The sequence below is a fragment of the Crocuta crocuta genome, unplaced genomic scaffold (genome assembly GCF_008692635.1).
Source record: "Crocuta crocuta isolate KB4526 unplaced genomic scaffold, BGI_CrCroc_1.0 scaffold160, whole genome shotgun sequence".
In the NCBI taxonomy this organism is placed as follows: Eukaryota; Metazoa; Chordata; class Mammalia; order Carnivora; family Hyaenidae; genus Crocuta; species Crocuta crocuta.
In genome coordinates, this window is record NW_027527591.1 from 2,684,865 (window position 1) to 2,704,040 (window position 19,176).

Consider the following 19,176-nt stretch of genomic DNA (forward strand, 5'->3'; position numbering starts at 1 on the left):
AATACATTGACACATCTGACCTACATAATATCATGTTTATCACCAGGATTTCTAGATAAACAAAAACACAAAAATGTGTATTCCCCCATGTTGACCATTTACTAAATCTAGAGCTTTCTGCATACAGCAATTTAGAGTTCCTACCTGACCATTGTAGGTAACATAGAGGTAGTTTGTTACTGATGGGTATTCTGCAGCCAGTGTATCAATCTGCAAGAAAATATAAATAAGTAAGTAAATAAATAAGTAGGGATTTTATTCCCTTTGTTATATTTTTTCAAGAATAAAACAATTTGTGCTGCATTCATATTCCTTTAAGACCTCTTACTGTCAAATATAAAAACAATAAAAAGGTAAGTACAATTCAATTACTTACAAATTCTGAAAATAGATGGGGGTGGAGGAACAATGATATAATCTAGTTATCACTTGGGCAATAAATGACAATACACACCCCAGAGCATCATTGATTCGTTATAGTAGCACTTCTCACATACGTAACAGAATGGTCATATAGTCAACTGGTTACTAGGAAGATTTACCCAGACAGCTATCTAAAGCAGCTCAAATCAGAGCAAAATGACCTATATGTAAGAATGTCTTCTTGGTTTGCAAATTAATGCATAGAATTTAAGTTACCAGTGGCACTGAGCAATGGAATGACATAAATACCATAAAGCATGGGGAAGAGGGGATGGGGACAAGGTCTCATTGAACATATTTGGAAAAAGTAAATCAATTCAGCTCTCAAAGGCCAGGAGCTCAGCTTAGTGAGCAAGAATTCAGGGCCAACAGGGCACGCTAGTGTAAGGCAGGTGAGAAGGAAGAAAGATAATTGCTGAATAGAAAATATTCAGCATCAAGCCTGAGACCAAAGGCATGTGCTCCCCCGAGTACATGGAGAAAAGTCAATGATTTTAAAGGACAAAAACCAGCTGGTGGTACTTTAAGGCAAGGCATCCTTCTACTAAAGTCCAAAAAAATCACAATGGTACACCTATGAAAGTTCTTGTGTGATTGTCATGAATACTAGATGAGCTCATTATGCCCAACCCTATCACAATGAATACTAAATGAACCATAATGATGGGGCACTTAAAATAAAGTATTACCCTGTAAAAAGTTAGTGCCAAAAGAGATAACTATTCTTTTTAAGAGGTCAGCCACCATGCTAGGGTATTTCAAGTCCTTCTATTACACTAAGGATTTATCTTATTGCAGATATATCTGCACATGGGTCAAAAAGTAAAGGAAAGGTCATTTTGATTTTTTTTTCATTTAGGCAGAGAAAACCATGTACTCACTCTAACACTTATGTCCCAGTGCCCCTTCAACCTTTCCCTTTTAAGCTTAAATCAAACCTGTGCTGAATAAAATTGGTGGCATCATGGGCATCAACTGGACATGTAGAATCACTTTTGAATTCCACCCTTCTTTATCCTGGTAATGGCTCTATGCATTGGTGCCCACATTTCACCTTGTGAGGAAATGTTTACCTGTTTAACCCAAGGGTGGATATTTTTCTTTAGCCTCAGCTCCCTTGTCTGGGCCTCAGTCAGCCCAAGGCATTTTGAAATCTGCTTGTCTGAGAACCCGATCTCTTTTGCCTTTTTCAGGGTTTCTTCTGTAATGGACTCACTAGGAGTTAATGAAAAAGAGAGATTCAAGTTTAGAACAAACACAGTAAGGACTAGTGAACTGTTTGACTTCAAAAACACCAAAGCCTCCTTATTTTCCATCTTCAAAGTGTTAAGATCTTTTAAACATATATAAGTAAATAACCCACTAAATCTTCTAGCCTCTAGAAATCTGGTATTTTCAATGCTGACCTTTTCAAACATGTGGTTTCCTACTTTTACACCCTTGCACACTCTTCTCTTATTTCCAGAAAATGACTTCTGTGTTTCCTGTCTGAATGAATTTCCTCTTTCAAAATAATCACGGACCTTCTTCTGACTAAATTCAAGAGGCTTTTCTCAAGTTTCATCTCCTTAACCTGTCAGCAAATGTCCTGCTTAATGTTTCATTCTTTAAAGATGTCTTCCTCTGGCTTGAGTAAGTTGCTTCTCTCCCTACTTTATTATTCACAAAAATGACTTACTGTTTTTTGGGGTTTTTTGTCCCCACCCCAAGTTTCTATATTTTTCTACTTGATTTAACACTAAAGGTCTTCTACCTTCTGTCTCCCTCTAAACTTAACCACTATCATTGGTTCCAGCAGTATAAGTAGTTAATAATTCCCAAATCTGTATCTCCTTCTTTAATCCCTGACTGATGCTCCAGGTCTTTATGTCTAGGATCTTTGAGAATCCACCTCCACCTGGGCATCCCAACAATGCATCAAACTGGGTATTCTTTCCATAAACTGCCTCTCTTTACTAATATCACCTATCTGTCTACGTTGACAAGATAGTTTTCTGGTTTTATGATTATTTCCCGCCCAAGTTAGATTTGTCTCCTTACTTTCCTGATGCTCATTTCCATTGTATAGACCGTATTTGTGTTGTTTCTCTCACTTACAGTGCCTTTGACATTCCTATTACCTACTCTACTGCTCTCCAACTCCCAGCCATTCTTTATAGGTGAACTAAAGCCAAGTTTCATCTATGAAGACTTCTCAGTTTGTTCTCATCCACTCATCTTTTTGGACTCTTCACTGATTCATTTGCTTGGAGCCAGAAGCATAGTTGGAACCATACTGTTTTGCACATCAATATCACCAATATTTTTTATGTTTCTTAGCTTTTATTCACCACCCAGACTTTTTTTATGCTGGATTTACATTCCATGATGACAGAGAATACATTTGGCTCATTTACCAGATCATTCCCACTGATCAGCAGACTGGCCCCCAGACAGCACTCAATAAATATTTATTGAATAAAGAAGGGAAACTGGACTCCTATAGCTTTTATAAGAGTTATTGTTATTGAAATCATCTTATAACTATACTGGACATCTTATAGCTATACAGGGAAACTGGACTCCCATAGCTTTTATAGGAGTTATAAGTTATTGAAATCATCTTATAACTATAATTCAAAGTGTACAAAAATGATTTGTAAAGAACTAAGGTACAGAATAATAAAATACTTCTTTAAAAGTATACCTAAGTAACTTAGTTATGGGTCAGCTATTTCAAGCAACAGTCAATACAATAAAATTCAATTACAACATTTTGATAGTCAATACAATGAAATTAAAATATAATGGTATGTTCCCAAAAGATCTAATAGTAAATAAAATATTTTCATTGAAATTCTGCTAATAGTATGTAGCTGAATTAAATCTACTGAATTTTGTTCATTCTATTCTTCAAACTTCTTTAACTAATTCATCCTCTGAGTATAGATTAGAGAAGAGAGAATCAAGCTGGCATATTTAATAGCTATTTCTCTGGCTGTTGAATATCAGTATTAGCTCGAATTTTTGTAGCTATGTCTAGTCCTCCTCAATTTGCTTTTTCCTTTGCCCTTAATTTACCTTCTATATCTCAAGTTAATTAATTATTTCTCCCAATAAATTTAAAGCCTCCCTTTTCTATTCCCATTTTGATTTTTTCATCTTCTTAAGTGTTTGATAAACACTCTCCCAAGCAACACATTTTCCTGTCAAATTCTTGATTATAATCTGATTATTCTAAGTCACTTACTATGTGTGGCAAGCATTGTGCTTCATGTTCTATGACTATGCTGTCCAATATGGTAGCAACTAGCCACATGTGACTATTTAAATTTAAATGTTAATTAATTTTTAAAATTTTAAATTAACATTTAGAGTCACAGTTGCACTACCCGGATTTCAAGTGTTCAATAGCTATACATGGCTAGTGGTGACTGTATTGGATGGTACAGATTATAGGATATTTTATTATCACAAATCTCTACTAGTCATTGCTGCTCATGAAGATACAAACAATATCTGAGACACTGGAATGATAGAGAATAATTCAAAACCTTTTATGAAGAGATAAGCTATGTGGTGCAATGTGAGGTCAGAGTAAAAAGATAACAGCGTCAGTGGATGTGGTTGAGAAATACTATGGCAGTAGAGGGATGAGAACAGAGCCAAAAAGAGAGTTCAGCTTTATATGGATAAAGGAGTTGACAGATAAACTATAGGCAAGAGCAACTGCGTCTGCAATAATTTGAGACCGCGACGACTGGCACAGCAGGTATAGAAAACATATGGAGGATTTGTAGTTAGGAGAAAGTCATGAATGGTGAAGGCAAGGCAACATTCATTGTCATTCTTATGTTAGTGCCTTAACACTTAGTGAACATGTGCTGTGTCTCGGGCTCTGTGCTACCTACTTTAATGATGGAGCGATAAAGTATCGAATCTCTACATTCAGAGAGATCAGGAAATATTAGGAGGCAAACAAATAGCCATAGATGTGTCTGCACGGTGAGAGGTGTCATTGAGAAATGTATAGATGAGAAGGCTGTGGCTTGGAGGGAATGGTCCCAGCCATCACTGGAGAAGTCTACAAAGGCCTTACCTAAGAGATGACTGTCGAGCTCTTGAGGGCTTTTGAGAATAGCCAAGTTTCTGGTGTTTATCTTTAGTCATTGCAAAAAAGAAACCATTTTGAGACAAAAGTGAAGAATAATTTGTTTGTTGCTATTTGCTTTGGAAACATATATTTTCACTTTTCTTGCCAAGATTATGTTCCGAAATCAATTGCTCATCTGTTTACGTGCAAGTGTGCATTCAGCCTCAAAGTGGAAGTGCTTGATAAATAAGCTATTTTCTAAATTAGAACTATGCATGATGTTCTTTTTAAATAAATATATTTAATTGTGAGTTTTGCAAAAGATAAATCATATTAATGTTTACCTGTGTGGTGAAAGGCTACACATTTGCTCTGTGATCTGCAATTTTGTTAAAAATTGAGTTAGATGGAGAAATGTTGTACATATCACATTAAGCCAATATTTACCCTTAGATTTTTCTGGGTGCTTGCTAGTGGCATTTTCCCATAATTGTGAGATGGCAGTAAAAAAAAACTTAAGAATAAAAAGATCTTCAGTAAGACATTTCCTCATTATACCAGTAACTATTTGAAGCAAACCCCATACTATGTTACTATATCAACAACCACACTAACTTAAATGACTAAATCCTAACCCTGAATAGCAAGAGTCCAGACACACTTGGGAAACATGACTTAAAAAGAGGTGTCACACCTGTGATTATGACTATGGACTAGCAAAAATGCAAGTTCTTCAAGTCTAAAGATAACCAAAAGTAATATATTTATCTTTAGCTCCTTTGGTCATGTTTTTCTATTTTTTCCCCTTGTCTTGAAAGATTTATTTTTATGTCTTCTTATACAGAATATCAGTCAATTCTTCAAAAGTTGCTGTATTACTTTAAATGAAAACTATAAATAATGGTATTAAACAAACAAAAAAAGAAACCATTTAGATTCCTCACATTTCTATTAGGGATGAAATAAATTTGCATTTCTTTTGTCCACATTCAGCAATGCAGTCTTTTTTATTACTGAAATATGCATAATTCCCCTTACTCTTTTCCACCAAAAGAGTCCAAGAGAGCATACAGAGAAATCTCCAGCAAATATGCAGTCTTCCTCTTCCACTCACCATATAAAATTGGACTCTTACCAACAAGTAAATAAAAAGAGAGAAAAAAGCAAAAGGAAGACTGATTGATGGAATTGGCTTTGTGCATAAAAAAGTAAATTAATTCTGTGCTCATCTCTGCTGGCAAAAAAAATAAATAAAAACCCCAAAAAACAACACAGCTATCTGTCACAAGACTGACTCTATCATTACTGCTCCCCATAGAATCCCCACCCCAGAGAGTTTTCATTATTTAAAGGGGATGCCCGAGAAAAGCAACAGCAACACAGAATAATGAATCACAAATGATAGAATTTTGGAATGGGGCTGAAAACTACTTCTCCGTAGGCGCCCCCTCAATTCATACCCAGTGAGATTTCCAAAAACATATAGGAAGTTAAATTTGCAGAATGCATGTTGTAAGCTCAGCTCAGAAGCTGATTCCCAGAATATTTTCTTGGTTAGCCCAAAACAGCTTTAACTTTTGCTCAATATTCAAACAGCTAGATCAATAACATGCTATGATGTTTTGAAACTTCTTAAAAATCAGGGTGTATTAAATTGGAATAGCATATGAATATAATCGTGTTCAGCTATCTTCATTTGAATGCAAATATTGGGTAGGTATGTCCATATGAAATTCAAAGTGATATATCTTCTATAGTATTTTATTTATAATCTCTCTGGTTATCAATTTCTACTCTTTAGCCATGTTCCTGAAATAGTGCAAAGCACTTCCCAATCCTCACTGAGAAAATACATGTTGATTCTGATCCACCATGGTAATCACAAAGACAATCACACTCTATGCTACCCTAATACTATTGGGTACGCAGAACTCCAAGACAGGAAGCAGTTTGCTTCTCTGTCTATATTTCCCTCATTCACTTTCTCTACTGCTTTTGCATAACACAAAGCTGGCTGGCATGTCATTACATATGGAAGAAAATTGACTTTATTCCCTAATTGTTCTGATCCAAAATTTTATTTTGAGTCCCATTATAATAAAATAAAAGAAGAGACAGTTTTAAGACACGATTCATTAGCTTTGGGCCAGTGATTTAGATAAGGTTAAACCTCTTCAGAGTCAAATGCAAGATGAATAATCTTAAGTGAACATAAAGCTCATTTAACAATGTGGAGATTCAGATACACGTGTCTCATCTTTATCTGCCCATATTGGGCTGTCCTCCATTTTGCCTGCTAAAAAGAACTTCCATCAGAGCGAGATTTTTTTTAAAAAATCAAGTTAGATGAAGGCTTATTTCAGTGAGACAGAGCTATAATATTTCTGTTTTTCAAAAGGAAAATAAAAACCTTAATTTGGAACAAACTCAAAATAGAATAATTACTGAAAGAAATATAAATGCTGAATTTGTAATTCAAGACTGTCTCTTGAAGCCTCAATAGGGAATGCTCCATTTATACTACACTGTAAATCAAGGGAGCATTATACCAGGCAAGAAATGTGATCAACTGAATGGAGCACAGTTCACAAAAGCACACAGTTTTAAAATGTGCACAATAAATTATCCTATTATTAGGTATGTATTTGTGTGTACTAGTATGTTTGTGTTTATCTTCACTGTGTCCTCTAAAGTGCGCTACCTATATAACTCATCTTTCCCCTCCCAGCTTCCCTTGCCTTCAGAGTTCAAGGGCAAACTCTTCAAAGGTTACACTTTGATCATTGCATAATAGCATCTAAACAATAAAACAAAGAAACCCCAAATAGCTGTGATGCTGGCCTTTTCATAATATCTAGTTTCTCTCGACTTAGCAGCACAAAATGACAGTTCTGAAATTTTGGAGGAGGAAGAATATCTTCAAAACAGATGATCAGACTTTTACACTCCCTGCCATAATCTTTTAGTGGTGAGACAGCATGGCTCAGCCTCTACTGCAGGAAGTCTCTGGTGTGTTCTCTGGTTGTATAAACAATATGAGCCTTTCTCCTCTCTCTCCCTCTCTCTTTCTCTGACTTCCAACGTAGATGTTGTTGTTGTTGTTGTTGTTGTTTAAAATTCTATCCTGTCATCTCCGAAACTTCCTCCACTCACACTTAGTCTTCAATAATAAATGATAAAAGGAAATGGAATAAATTCCCCTTAATGAGGAAATTTTCACCTGGCATAGAGGAGCTGGGGAAATCTATTAACTGACTGGTGAAACGCCTGCAGCATCACAATTACCAGGGGGCCCGGCACACTTCACACAGTCCTCTCTTCCACTTGACTGGCTTTTATCTGATCCACCAACTCACAAGTAATACTAAACAAATTTCCCTCCAGATTGCACAAGCTCTAATGTGAAAATGAGCACTCCGCTTGGCCTACAATTATGGGATGGGCTTGCGATTGTATTATTATCTTCTTTTTAAAAATCCCCTAAAAGGCAGAAGCTGAGAAAAGCACTAGGGCCTGATGGCTCCGTAATGACACCTGCTTTACAAAGGACAGAGAACTGAGTTAAGATACATGTTCTCTGCCCCAACACCTTCATATCAGCATCTCCCCTGCTTTTATATGGCTTCACGGGTTATTTTTGGCATTTCACAGGTTCAAGACCAAGCCACAATCACAATCATGCAATCAGGGGATTGCAAAGTTATTTGTCTTCTCATCTTTTCTTTCAAAGAGACAGGTTGTTACCTCTTTCCTTAAAAGAAATGCAAAAGACTTTTTTTTCAAAAGCAGCAGTAGTGTTTAGAAAAGCAAAAGGATGAAACCTAGGCAATTGGGTAAATGCTGTAATTTTCTCCTAATTTTTGAAAGCACTGTGCTATGTTTCTGTACAGCAGTGAGGTATTTGGAGAAATTAAAGAAAACCTTGATCTTTACCTCTCATCTACAGGACAAACAATACTTGGATCCAATGCTCATGTGGAAAGTACGCCATCATGAAAATGATCTATTAGGATCTGGGTCCCCCTAGCACTACTAATAACGCTACACTAGTACACATGTTGATTTTCAAAGGACGATACACTTAAAACTGCATTTCACCTTAAAGGCTACTAAAAACAACAAAATCACACAAAGAGGAAAAGCTTATGAGCAATTGATACCATAGATATTTTTAAGTAAACAATTTTTAATTTATGAATCTTATGTTCACTTTTTTTATACATCTTTAGTGACCCCAATAGTCCAGAAATATTGTGATATTACTTTCAATCTGATCAGACCACTTATACACTACTGACTATAATATCATGATTATACTCTATGAATATCGAGTAATAATAATGGGGACAATGACCTAATATAGGTTTATTGTAATTCTTGAGTCACAATAAATCACATTTATATCTCAGTGATTCCCAGTGGACAATGCTGTGATTCATTTTCTCTGCAATGGATTTGGATGAAATGATGAAAAATAAATGGAAACTACCCTATCACAGTAGTAAGTCATGACTATTTAGCATATAAGAAAGTGTTCTGGGGTACCTGGGTGGCTCAGTCAGTTAAATACCTTCAGTTCAGACCATGATCTCAGGGTTTGTGAGTTCAAGCCCCATGCTAGGCTCTGTGCTAATAGCTCAGAGGATGGAACCTGTTTCCAATTCTGTGTCTCCCTCTCTCTCTGCCCTTCCCCCACTCACTCTCTGTCTCTGTCGGTCTCTCTCTTTCTCAAAAATAAACATTAAAAAAAGGTTTGTTGTTTTGTTTTGTTTTTTAAAAAAAGTGTTCTGGGGCACCTGGGTGGCTCGGTCAGTTAAGCATCCGACTTTGGCTCAGGTCATGATCTCATGCTTTGTGGGTTCAAGCCCCGTGTGGGGCTCTGAGAAGTCTGCTTCCAATTCTGTGTCTCCCTCTCTGCCCCTCCCCTGCTTGTGCTCTCTCTCTCTCTTTCTCAAATATAAATAAATGTTACGAATAATTTTTTAAAAAGTGTTCTGTTATGTTCACAAAAGCATCCTTTTATTAATCAAACAGCTTTCCACTGATCAGATTGAACTAAAGGGAGAAGTGCATATTATGGAATATTGCTTCTGTTATTTCTGGTTAATACATTTACTTGTAATTTGAAATCCATTCAATATATTCTTTCCCCAAAATTAAGAAGATGTATACAGTAAGCAAAATCCTGGTTTTTCCCGTAAATGTAAGTTTCTTATATGTCTAGAATTCAAATCCAACAGACAAAAATAAATGTTGTACAAAGCCTCAGTAGAAAACTGAGATTGAATAAGCATTCTTTGATGTTTGAAAATCTGTTATCTCACAAATAAATTTATTTGAAAGCCCTTTATTTTAAAGTCTCTCCATTATCTTTGTTTAAAGCAAGTCACGTTTCCATAGAATAGCTTTCCAACTACCATATGTGTTGTTCCACATAACAAGTGTATAACTTTCAATATTTAACTTCCTTTGACTTCTAGAAACTATTACTTAGAATCTAATTAAAATGAATCACTTAACTGAAGCCTACCTACCAATAAATACTGCACAGATTTGGTCTTCTTGCTAAATGTAACATACATGGAAATAATTTTTGATCAAATTTTTCTTGTTCTTAATGAGCAAAAAAGCCTCTTCTAGAAATGGGGAAAATGGAAGTCCTTTCTAGAAAGGTGTGGGAAAGTTCTAGAAATAAATTCCTGATGACATGTCACATTAGATCTATGTTAATTTGGGGATTACTACCTATGTGGAAATCAAAAACCTTTATCACTGAGTGTATTTCAGAAGAAGACATAAAAATAAACATTAACACCCATGACAGCAAAAATTCTCATTTAGTTCATGCTAGTGAATGTACTCAAGAGCAAATTGAGTTGCTCTCCCTTCAAGCTGCCTAGAGAGAAGAATGGTCAATTAAATGGGTCCAACAGCTAAAGACTAGGAGGTAGGGTAGGGCTTGAGGTGGGATTTGTAATACCACCATGGCCATGTTAATACTGATGTGATGGCCGTTACATTATTATCATTATGTTTAATAGGCAAACACTGCCTATTTCAACCTTAGATAAATATCACTGGCCAAATCTAGAGTCAGGTTCCAACTTTACTGAGAAAAAAATCACATCAATCAGATGAAATGATAAACACGTGAAGTGCTGGCACCATGCCAAGCAGGTAGTAAGTGCTTCATAAATGCAAAAGCCATGAGGCGCCTGGGTGGTTCAGTCGGTTAAGTGTAAATGCAAAAGCCAGGGGTGAAGAAGAGGTGGGAGACCTGGCACAAGAGGAGAAAGAAGAAGTGAAGGAGGGGGAAAAGCAGGAAGAGCAGTTAATCAGAACAAAACTAAGTCATCTAAATTTGGCCCCAGCACCTCAGCGTTTCACAGACGTTTCCCTCCTCTGCAACATTCCTATATCAATACCTTGAGGTGACAAGTGCCACCATACTCTGTATTCCTTGCAAATCACAGCTGATCTTCTGGGAACATGTGCACCCGAACATTTTCTCTCCTGTCAGGAAGATGGCCACCACTCTGTGCTCCTCAGGTCAGTAATCACGTACTTCACCTTCAAGGGCTAACTCAGAGGCTTAATGCCTCCATAAAGACATTTCAGGTATGAAGAGCAGGTGGAAAAATTCTGGGGGTCGGTGAGTGATTATCTAGCTTCTATAACTACAGAAGAGGTAGATTATTTTGTGTAAATGTAATTTCCATTGTATGCTTCAGGAGCTTTTTACTGACATGCATTAACAGGAAGGATAAGCTGTTTATATCTTATTTAAAGAAAAATTAAATGGATATGTATGTATGCATATGTATACTGTCTTTTATTTGAAATATAGCAAAATGGAAAGGGAAAACCCTTGTCCCGGTTCTCCATATCCTTGAAAATTCTGTTTATATCTTTTAAAGGTGACTCACCAGGGGTTTCTCCTTGCCAGGCCCCTGTGTTTTCCCCACAAGAGTTCCAGAGAAGGGCACATCTCTTACAAAGCTTCTGCTCTAAGTGAGGTCAACAATTCAGAGAGGAAAACACACAGCTCACAACTTGACAGCTAAGGAGGAAGTGATCTCCAGCTGTCTGATTTACAAGTCATATCTCTAAAAAGAAGCTTTTGAAAAGGGTTAGTGATTAGAACCGCAGGCAGAAGCCCTGGGCTAGATTCCTTGCTTTCCCCTGACTGATGTGACATATACTATGACACACACCTCAATGTGACTCAGTTTCACCATCCACAAAAATAGAATAGTGATATTTTCTACCTGTATTGTAACAGAAATGCATTTTAAGGTCACCAGAGAAATACAGATCTCTGTATTATAAATATTGCAAGTCTCTATTTTTTTTGCCTTAAACTTCTTGCTGGTTATTTAAATTAAAACCTTCACTGCAATTGTAAATACTTGTGAATATTTCACACAAAATTTTTAAAAAACATCTGCAATCTTGAAAACCTGGATAGTTTTTGTTTTTAATAAAAGATATAAAAATTTTGGCCTGCTATATGCTAACTAGCTTGGGTGTAAATTAAAAAATAAATTTAAAAAAGGAATTTAAAAAAATTTGGCCTGTTCTCAATAGGCAATAGAGGTTTTTTAATGCCTAGATAGGAATTATAATGCTTCCAGTACACAGAATCTCTATCTGATAATATAAAACATTTAGATAAATCTCCTGTTATTAGAAAACAGTTTATTCAAAGTCTTGCTACCTAAACAGTAGATATATAGTCACTTAAAAGAAGGAAAGTGTAAAGATGCTGATTTACAATGTCTCCCAACACAGTGAGTTTATATTTTAGACTATATGTTTTTCAGGTCGTCATTTTGTGGGTTTCTTGGAGCAGCTAGGAATTATAAACACATTTTCCTATACTCCAATTTCCCTTCTTTGCCTTGACTAAGAAATCTGATTTTCACTTTCTACCAAGAATATTTATTCACTTATTTATGGGAATATTATCACACAAATATTTTTGTAATCTTTAAAAATTTTTTTAATGTTTATTTTTGAGAGAGAGACAGAGACAGAGACAGACAGAGCACAAGTGAGGGAGGGGCTGAGATAAAGGGAGACATAGAAACTGAAGCAGGCTCCAGGGTCTGAGCTGTCAGTACTGAGCCTGATGCAGGGCTCGAACTCATGAACTCTGAGATCATGACCTGAGGCAAAGTTCGACACTTAACTGACAGAGCCACCCAGGTGCCCTGGTATTTTTGAGTATTTACCCGTTAGAAGATATCATATGTCAATAATGAAGAAAATATATAATCAATAAAGAATTGGAAGCCATTCATATCTGTTTCAGAGCTGCTGATATAACTTAGCATAGTGAACTTTATTCTTTGTTCACACAAATCAGCAAAAGCTCATAAGAAAAATCTATAATAAAAGTCTATTAAGACATTATGATATTTGCAACTTGCTGTGATGGAATTTACAATTTAATTGGAGGATATTACTAGCATGCATCAAATAATTACAAAACAATGAAATGAAACTGTGTGGTTCCAACTACTACTTACATTGAACAATTGCTGATAATATCCACTTTAATTTCTGTTCATAGACTTGATTTCTTTATAGTAAGATTTGCATTTTTATGAAATGTAACAAATATAACAAGAGAAGAGCAAACACGATTTGTTACTTCCTAAGTAAAATTCATCCATTTACCTGCTACCTCTTTCTTCTTGCATATTCAGTCCTTATAGACTAGTTCCTGATCCTTCCTCCGGGACATCAAATTTGGTGGACTCACTCAATTCTCTCCCTCTCTGCTCTCTCTGAACCCTGCAATATTGTTGAAAGTTGGCTTCCTATTTTTGTTTTGTGTTAAAAATCTCTCTTTCCTTGGCTTCTGTGGCACTGGAATATATTGAAGCATATATTTTGTGATATATGCTGTTCCTGGATTCTGAAAGTCCTGAATTTAAATCCTGGCTCCAATATGTACTAGCTCTGAAATCTTGAAAAGTTTACTTAAACATCTGAGCCATTGTTTCATTTATAAAATATGAGGGAGGGATGCACACCTTCTAGGAAACCTTAAATTGATACTTACATGAGAAAACTTATGCAAAGGTCTTAGAACTTTTATTTTTAACCTCCATTTAATTTTCCCAGCTTTGTGTTCCTGCCTCTAGTTGATTTGTTAACAGTATCATCTGCCTTATGTATAACCATGTGTATATATTTAATCTTCAAAAATAGATTACAAACCCAATGAAGGCAGGTTAATGACTAACAATTATCCATTGACAAATGATACGGGACCTAGGACCATGCCATGAACATAGCAGGTACCCAATAAATATTAATGACTGACTAGATGAACAAATACCATATGGTCCAGTAAGAGCTCCTAATATAGAGAAATGGCCTCAAGAAAATATATAACTCATCATCTGAGATCAGAAATATTGACATAGGGATATAATCTATCATTCTTAACTATTAATAGATACAAACATGCAAATTATGACTATATGTTATTTTAAATCAACTTAAGATTTTTGAACTACCAAACATTTAAGAATCAATACACACAAAATACATAATATTTATTTTATGAATTAACTAAATATCACTCAGAAACATTTTGAGTAAAGCATTTATCTTGCCCATGATAGAATCAAGTTCTCTCTCACACTTTCAAAATATACATATGTAAACACTATTTAAATAGTGAATTCAATTAAGATTCTCAGAACACTAAATATTTGATGTAAGCTTTTACATTATATCTTATCCAATAAATTATTAGTTAAAAAATTAGGGGTGCCTGGGTGGCTCAGTTGGTTAAGCGTCCGACTTCGGCTCAAGTCATGATCTCACCGTTCGTGGGTTCAAGCCCCGCGTCGGGCTCTCTGCTGAGACTAGCTCAGAGCCTGGAGCCTGCTTCAGATTCCGTGTCTCCCTCTCTCTCTGACCCCTGCTCACACTGTCTCTCTCTCTCAGAAATAAAGAAAACATTAAAAAATTTAAAAAATAATGGAGGCCTATAAAGTCTATGACATTACCTACAATATCTTATCACATGGAACATAAAAACGAATTAAAATTAAAATGTATTTTTGGCATTAGTTCACAGAAGCATGGAAATTCCCACAGTAATACTACTCTTTTACATAGAAAAAAATAACTCGTTTATGTAAGAGTTTTTAGTATTCCTGAAGAAGTTTGTTAGATAAGTGGTTTAGGGTATGAAGAACTAAAACCATAGAATGGTAATATGTAGTAACTGATAAAATTGTTTTCCTTTATAGTTAATCACTTCATACATAATGTGTCATATATTCATCTTAGTTGTACAGCTTTCCAGTAAAATAAGAGGAAAGTTTTTTTTTTTTTTACTACAGTGAAACTGAGACCCAGAAAGATAGTGTGAGTTGGCAGTGAGGTCACAGGACATACCTATTTTCTGCAAATCAAATCAATGGGTTCCATTAACATGTCCAATCATCACCGTTCCATTATATATTCAAAATATTATATACCCACATACTTAGTATATATATGAATGTCCACAGACTAGAGTAGGGAAAACAATCATTGGTACCACAAGCATATGTCAAGGTGAAATATCATCAAAATTATAACATGCAATTAATTATATGTTATATGTAAGGAAATACATATATTTCTTTCCCTAAGTTATTTCTGTATCTAGTATCCTTTAAGACTAAAGTGTTCATTATTTATTTTTTTCTATCAGAAAATGTAAATTATCTTTAGAGAGTAAAGTGCTGACATTTCTCTGTCTTATATGTAAGTTTCAGCGACTTTTCAGTGATGTTTTTTCCCCCCAAAAAAACTTTAATCAAATATAAGCACAAAATGTTCCTGTCTGGTGTTGCCATGCCTCATGAGCAAGTTAAATAAAAAGTCAATAGAAACTAACATGTGTAGGAGAAGACATTCAAAGGGAGTGTTCCAGCTAAGGTGACACCTGCATTATTACATCTGCCAGAAGTTTGTGGCTGCAGGGAAATGGCCAACTTTACTAAGCTCAATTTAGCGCTTGAATGCCCAAGTGGAACTCACCAAGTTTGCCCTGGATTGTTTTCCTAAGCAATAGGCACACCTATGATTTTTCAGCACTCGCCAATGGACACAGTTTATCACATTGAACATAGTAATGTTCAGATGAAAATTGGATCCCTCAAAACTGTACTTTACTCTTTTTTCCTACATTGGATATAGCAGTAAGTGGCAGTGAAGGGGGAAGAGAATATTTATATTATCAGAATTAAAACAGTAAAGAAAATGAAGCCTATAGAATATTGGACAAAAGGAATTTCTGCATAATTCCATACATTAATCCATAGTAAACTAAATTTATATCGACATTAATGTAGAAATAGATCCAAATCTTAGCCTCCAATATTTACATGGTATAAACTGTATGACAATGGCTATAGCCCCTTTTCTTAAACTTTTAAATTGGATGAAAACAGATTCCTTTTGATATGTCAATCAGAAATAGCTAAAGCACCCAAAAGTCAAAATAAGAAAATAAAGAAATTAAAAAGAGTTACAGGCAGAAGAAAAGTACATGCTCAAAGCTGGTAATTAGCACCCTCACATTTTTTTCTTGCCTGTTCATGTTGCTGGCTTTTAAGCATCATTATTGTCTTTCAATCTAAAATTACTAATCCAACTTGATATTGTAAGTAAAAATGCTTGGAATATAGTGTCCTGAAATAGTCCCTACTCACAAACATGCTTTCTTATAGTTTACTTTCTTCCTTACTTACAGCAAAAGGGGTTCAGCTGAGAGATCCTTATACCTGTGCTTGTCTATTAAGTACTAACATATGGGAACTTTATCATATGTGCTAGTTTTACACTGAAGGGACTGCCATCCCTTTATTGACTACTACTGTTCTACATTGAAAGTGTAGGGGCACCTGGGTGGCTCAGTCAATTAAACATCCGACTCTTGATTTAGGCTCAGGTTATGATCTCACGGTTCTTGGAACTGAGCCCCACACTGAGCTCTGCCCTAACAACCCGGAGCCTGCTTGGGATTCTCCCTCTCCTCACCTCTCTGCCCCTTCCCTGCTCAAGTTCTCTCTCTTGAAATAAATAAACATTTTTTTAAAAAAGTGTCTATTATACATAAACTTATTTTCCCCAGATGTTATATAATTCACCTTTCCACACTTCTAACCATAATATATACAATTATATGTGTGAATACACCCATACATATATATATGTGTATATACATATACACACACTTACATATAGCACAGGGGTGAAATATCAAACTTTCTAGGCCCTGGAGTCTTGCTCAGGTTTGATCTCGAATCTGTCATTTATTAGCATGTGATAGTAAGGAATATTGCTAAATATCTTTGTGCCTCAGCTTACTATTTATAAAATCAGGATAATACTGACATCCTTAGGTCGTGGAAAAATTAAATGAAATAATGTAGCTAGAATAGCAACTGATACGTAGTCAATAAATTTTGTGATTATTATCTTATACTTGGAAGGCATTCAGAATTGTTTGATTAAATCAAAGCTTAAGTTTCTGTACTAAAAGATAGAATTCGAAATCCATTCTCTTATTACCTAAGGGAATCAGCTATATCAGAAGAATCTAGCTGATGAAGACATTTGACATTTGACATTTGATTTATGGTACTTGTACTTCTGCCCTGCAGGTCAGATTTATTTGCATGACCAAAATTGAATCTATCTATATGCTAATGGAGGAAAGGATTACAGGTGAGATTTTTCTAATTTTTAATAGATCCAAATAAGTATATTTTTTCTTGTCATGAGCATTTATGAAGATGCTATATGGGAGGAGCATTACATGTGAAAGAGTTGGTGTTGGTTAAGATGAGCAAGTGTGGGGAAAATAGACATATTAAAATGTGGATAGTTCAGTTGTGGAAGGCCAGCGGACAGAGCTTATGTAAATGCTGCTGTTCCGCTAAAAATTCTGACAGACTCAACTTTTCTTAAACTTCTTGGAAAGTGATCAAGTAATGTGTAGTTAATAGATTAAACATCCAAATCCCAATGCATATGCATATCAGGCATTGGGCTCCTACATGATACAATTCATATCACTTTGAATAAAGAGAAACTTTTCAAAACCTAAAGAAGTCCACTGCAAAACAGGTTACCACTCTAGGTTGATTAATGTCACTACACCAGCTTATACATTTGGGGAACTGCCTAGAACAGTCAACTTTCCTAGCATGCCCTTGGGCAGCAATAAACAGTTTAAGAGGAAAAGGAGCAAGCCAGTGAACTCAAGTGGGGAAGAGAAATTCTTGCTGAAGCTTTCTGAATGATGGTTTTCACCTAAGTTGGTAGAAATGGCTATTGCTCTGGAAGTCTCCTGGGGGCTGCCATTGCTATGCTCATGTATTAGAGATGGTAAACTGAGCTCTGATGGGAGCAGGCACTTGCAGCAGGGGCACTGGGCCAATTATCCTCACACTGGTACAACATCTCAGCTCTAAAAAAGGCTGGGATTTCATACATCCTCCTCAGCATGATACATGCTCATCTCCAACCTTAGGAAAGGAATTTCAATAATTTCCACTTTCTCACAGACATGGAAAACCCATCAGTTATTTCCATAATGCCAGCCTCATTACAATAACTGTTTTCCCCCCTCCAGTCTGTGGGCATTCACATATATACTAAATACATGGGTATATTCCATTGAAGAGTCAAATTCTGAACTTCATTTCAGATGACTATATGTAAGTACCAGTCATAGACTGGCCATCAATTTGAATGAGATTCTCATCCTCTGCTAGTAAACATGTTTATTGGATTTTAGAAGATTTTTAGCATGATTAACAACTGTAGAGTGGGAATTTTTGTTCATTAGCATAATGGAGTGTTATTGATCTTGTGATAAGAATAGCATCTGTATGACTAGCTATCATTGCTTCTTTTTTTTAAAAAACAGATCTGGTTTTAAAATAAGGTGACAATGCATCATAAAGAAAGTTAAGAAATGATAGATTATAAAATATATAAGCAAATGCAAATTATGACTCTAAAAAATTGTCTTTCAATGTATACATCTAAAACCGCAAAATACTCTTCATCATAATAAGTAGCATTTTCATTTTCAGAGGGAAAACTTCATTGAGCATCCATCATTTTCTAGGTGTCCTTTATATTTATATTTGTTTAAGCTTCACAACAAAACCATAAGGCAGACATTAGCAGAAAGAATGTGAGGCCAGAGAAGTGAGGGAGATGACATGCCCACAAGTCCACAGTGGGAAAGACTTCACACCTATCTATCTGACTCACTCCTTAGACTATACTCTTTCCACCACGTGAGAAAGGAACCAAGTGAAACTTAACCGACATGTAGCATTCTATATTTTGTCCTATGTTTAAGTTTCTACTTTTCTCCCAGCTGAAATCCCCATTGCCTATTTTCCCAGGGACCTAAAAAGAATGTAAAGGGACCTGGGCACATTGGCACCAGAGATAGATTGAGGCAAGAGGATTTAGGAGCCATCTCAACTCACACCAAACAAATAGCTCTTTCCTGGGCCCACATCTAAAGCCAGCCTTTCCAGTGCTAGGACAGTTGAGATTTTGAAACAAAGTGAACCATAGAGGAATGCAAAGGAAAAAGAACCAATCTTTGTAAACTTTCTGCAAACTGGCAATATGTAAAT

At 35.7% G+C, this 19,176-nt stretch overlaps 1 protein-coding gene across 1 annotated transcript in view; it reads right to left on the reverse strand.

The window, feature by feature from the left end:
* Nucleotides 1-19,176, reverse strand: part of CPS1 (carbamoyl-phosphate synthase 1) — a 140,315-nt gene that overhangs the window by 41,759 nt on the left and 79,380 nt on the right. The window contains exons 23-24 of the mRNA XM_077770982.1: nucleotides 1,497-1,638; nucleotides 145-210 (exon numbers count right to left, since the gene is read on the reverse strand). Coding sequence (XP_077627108.1) covers nucleotides 145-210; nucleotides 1,497-1,638 — 208 coding nt within the window. The remainder of the gene's footprint in view (nucleotides 1-144; nucleotides 211-1,496; nucleotides 1,639-19,176) is intronic.